The 2,349-nt window shown below is 36.0% G+C and overlaps 1 protein-coding gene across 1 annotated transcript; it reads right to left on the minus strand.

The window, feature by feature from the left end:
• Positions 1-427: 427 nt before the first annotated feature.
• Positions 428-1,895, minus strand: LOC124280945. The gene is made up of 4 exons (XM_046716951.1): positions 1,482-1,895; positions 1,189-1,314; positions 733-907; positions 428-544 (listed from the first exon to the last, which is right to left on the minus strand). Exons 1-4 carry the CDS (start codon positions 1,688-1,690, stop codon positions 428-430), a joined length of 627 nt encoding a protein of 208 aa, XP_046572907.1. The 5' UTR covers positions 1,691-1,895.
• Between the last annotated feature and the right edge of the window lie 454 nt (positions 1,896-2,349).

Here is a 2,349-nt window from a genome sequence, read left to right on the forward strand (position 1 = left end):
ACAAATTCATGATATTCAGCTTTTGAAATATGAGTTTCAACTGTTCAATGGTTTGAGGAGCCTGTGATTCAATATGTAATCATCACACATGTGTACCTTTGATTGTTCTGGAAATACAGGAAGGTTTGTCTTGTTTTGGTCCATGTTGTCAATGATGAGGGACACATACTTGGATGGTGACCTCTTTGCCTTGTCCCCATGTTTATAATACTTCTCTCGAAGTAGCCTGCAAACACAAAACATTTAAAATAGGAAAACAATATACTTACATACATACACTGAACCTGTAAACAACCACAAAGCAGTGAGTGGCCCTTTGTGAGTTGCTATATTATTCATGTTAATATCTCATGATGCAAAATCCATTTTCAAACTACATTTTCATTAACTTCATTCATTATTACAGAAATAACAAACCTTTGCAAAGCTAAGTGTCCCTGTTTTTTGCTTCTTTCAAGGCCTTGACTTCTTCCTTTGCCAAGTTCTTTCTTTGTAGTGCATCTCTATACACGATGCATAGAGAGCATTGTGTGAAATCCTTTGACTGGAACAGATGTAAACAATTTCAACATCATCATGATTTTGTATTTATTCATAACACTTGTCAATTTCATCTTTCAAGCTGTGAGAACACTCTACTGAAAAATTACAGGGGTATCACAGTAGTTTATATAATTGTAGTAACATGAAACAATTATGTTGACAACTTGGTACTTGGTATACCCTACTTACCTTCAGTATTTTCACGGATGAGAAGAACTCTCTCCAGAGCTCCTTAAAACGGCTATACCCCATCACCGGCTTGCCCTGATCATTGTTATCTTCAACATAGGCATCAAAGATTTGCCTCTTTGTAAGGCAAGACGGCAGCTGGATTTCAGTCTTGTGCGGCATGTGGTCTCCATGTCTGAAAACAAACAAACAAAAATATTTTGTCTGTCTACATTGATCAGTGATTTCACACTGTGATTTCAAGGACAGAGACGAGCAGCGGATTACTTAAGACCCTTGGAAATGGATGGGGCAAAGGAAGAAGAGGAGCTATCTTAGACAGTTTGCACTGATATGAAAACAAAGCTATCAACATCAGTATATTCAGTATATTAGATGCTGTGTCATACAAAGAATAACCACCAATAATAATAAAGATGATATGATGATGCTTTAGAAATGTACATGCAAACCTACCTTTTGAAATACTGATCCGGCCACACTTTTGCCTCCAGGTACTTCAGGGAATCATAGTTCTGATCACATCTTTGATCAACCTTTTGTGGTAGGCAGTCCTTCACAGCTCTCCCATGATGAAAATATCTAAAAATAAATTTCATTATATATCACAACATTGTACTTAACACAATTCCTACATACACAAATAGGATGAAAAAAGATTCCGTAAACCCACTTCTGAAAGAAATTTACGAAAGATCTGTCTTTTCTTCACCTTTACAAGATTACCTCAACAATTATGCCTAACTTACCTGGTTTTACTGATCTTGAATACAGTACACCAACAAACACTGCAAACTTCATGGCCTTCAAGGGTGAAGAGAACATCTGACAGTCTTTGTTCCTGATATCTGAAGACTGCTCTCAAATTACTGTTGATGAAGTGGCTCTGTTTGGTTTGTGTCTTCCTCCAAAACGACAATCTCAATTGGTGGATAACTTCAAAAGACAGTTTCTTCATGCACTCTTTCACACAGCACTTGGTCACCAAAGCTTCTTTTATGTCTTGTGATATTAATGCCTTCTGTTCTCGTTGTCCACATCTCTTTGACCTCTCCCCTGCAAAACATTTTCAATCATAACTATATCTGAAGCAATATCTAGGCTGATGTCCTTGAACTTCCAGTGCATTATGTTTCCCTTCAAATATCATAAATGACCCTGACTCCCCAACATGGCATACGTTACAGATAATACCTCAAATCAGTGATTATGTGCAATCCATTTTCATTGAATTTATACTGTCAAGAAATATACATATTCTTTATTGCATATACATGATCACCATATGTCAGACCAGAAACTGCTTCATTTGTGGCTGCCTAGAAGAATTAATCTCTAGTTTTGAGTAATGAGACAGAAATGTTTTCCAAGAAAAACATATACATGTTTGTAGCCAGGTTGATGGAGCAGTTAGCTACAATGCAGTTAATAAAAACTAAAGAGAGACATAATCAGTCTCATTTTATCAATCCTTGCGCATGAGTTAGTATGGATCATTTGAGAAATTTTAAAAACTCCCGAAAATGTTAACAATTGTCAAAAATACATCTGTTCTAATTTAGGAAATCTGGAAACAACTTTAAATGAAGCACTTTCCAGGATTAATCTTAAAAAATC

Source organism: Haliotis rubra, unplaced genomic scaffold, assembly GCF_003918875.1.
Source record: "Haliotis rubra isolate DU_JTF1 unplaced genomic scaffold, ASM391887v1 Scf2760, whole genome shotgun sequence".
Classification (NCBI taxonomy): Eukaryota; Metazoa; Mollusca; class Gastropoda; order Lepetellida; family Haliotidae; genus Haliotis; species Haliotis rubra.

Bases quoted from the DNA above. Each gene is read 5' to 3' on its own strand.
- LOC124280945 (XM_046716951.1), bottom strand. From the start codon at position 1,690: ATGAAGAAACTGTCTTTTGAAGTTATCCACCAATTGAGATTGTCGTTT. The intron at 1,315-1,481 runs GTAAGTTAGGCA...ATTTATTTTTAG, and splicing joins TTCAAGATCAGTAAAACCAG to ATATTTTCATCATGGGAGAG. The intron at 908-1,188 runs GTAGGTTTGCAT...GTTTGTTTTCAG, and splicing joins CCGGATCAGTATTTCAAAAG to ACATGGAGACCACATGCCGC.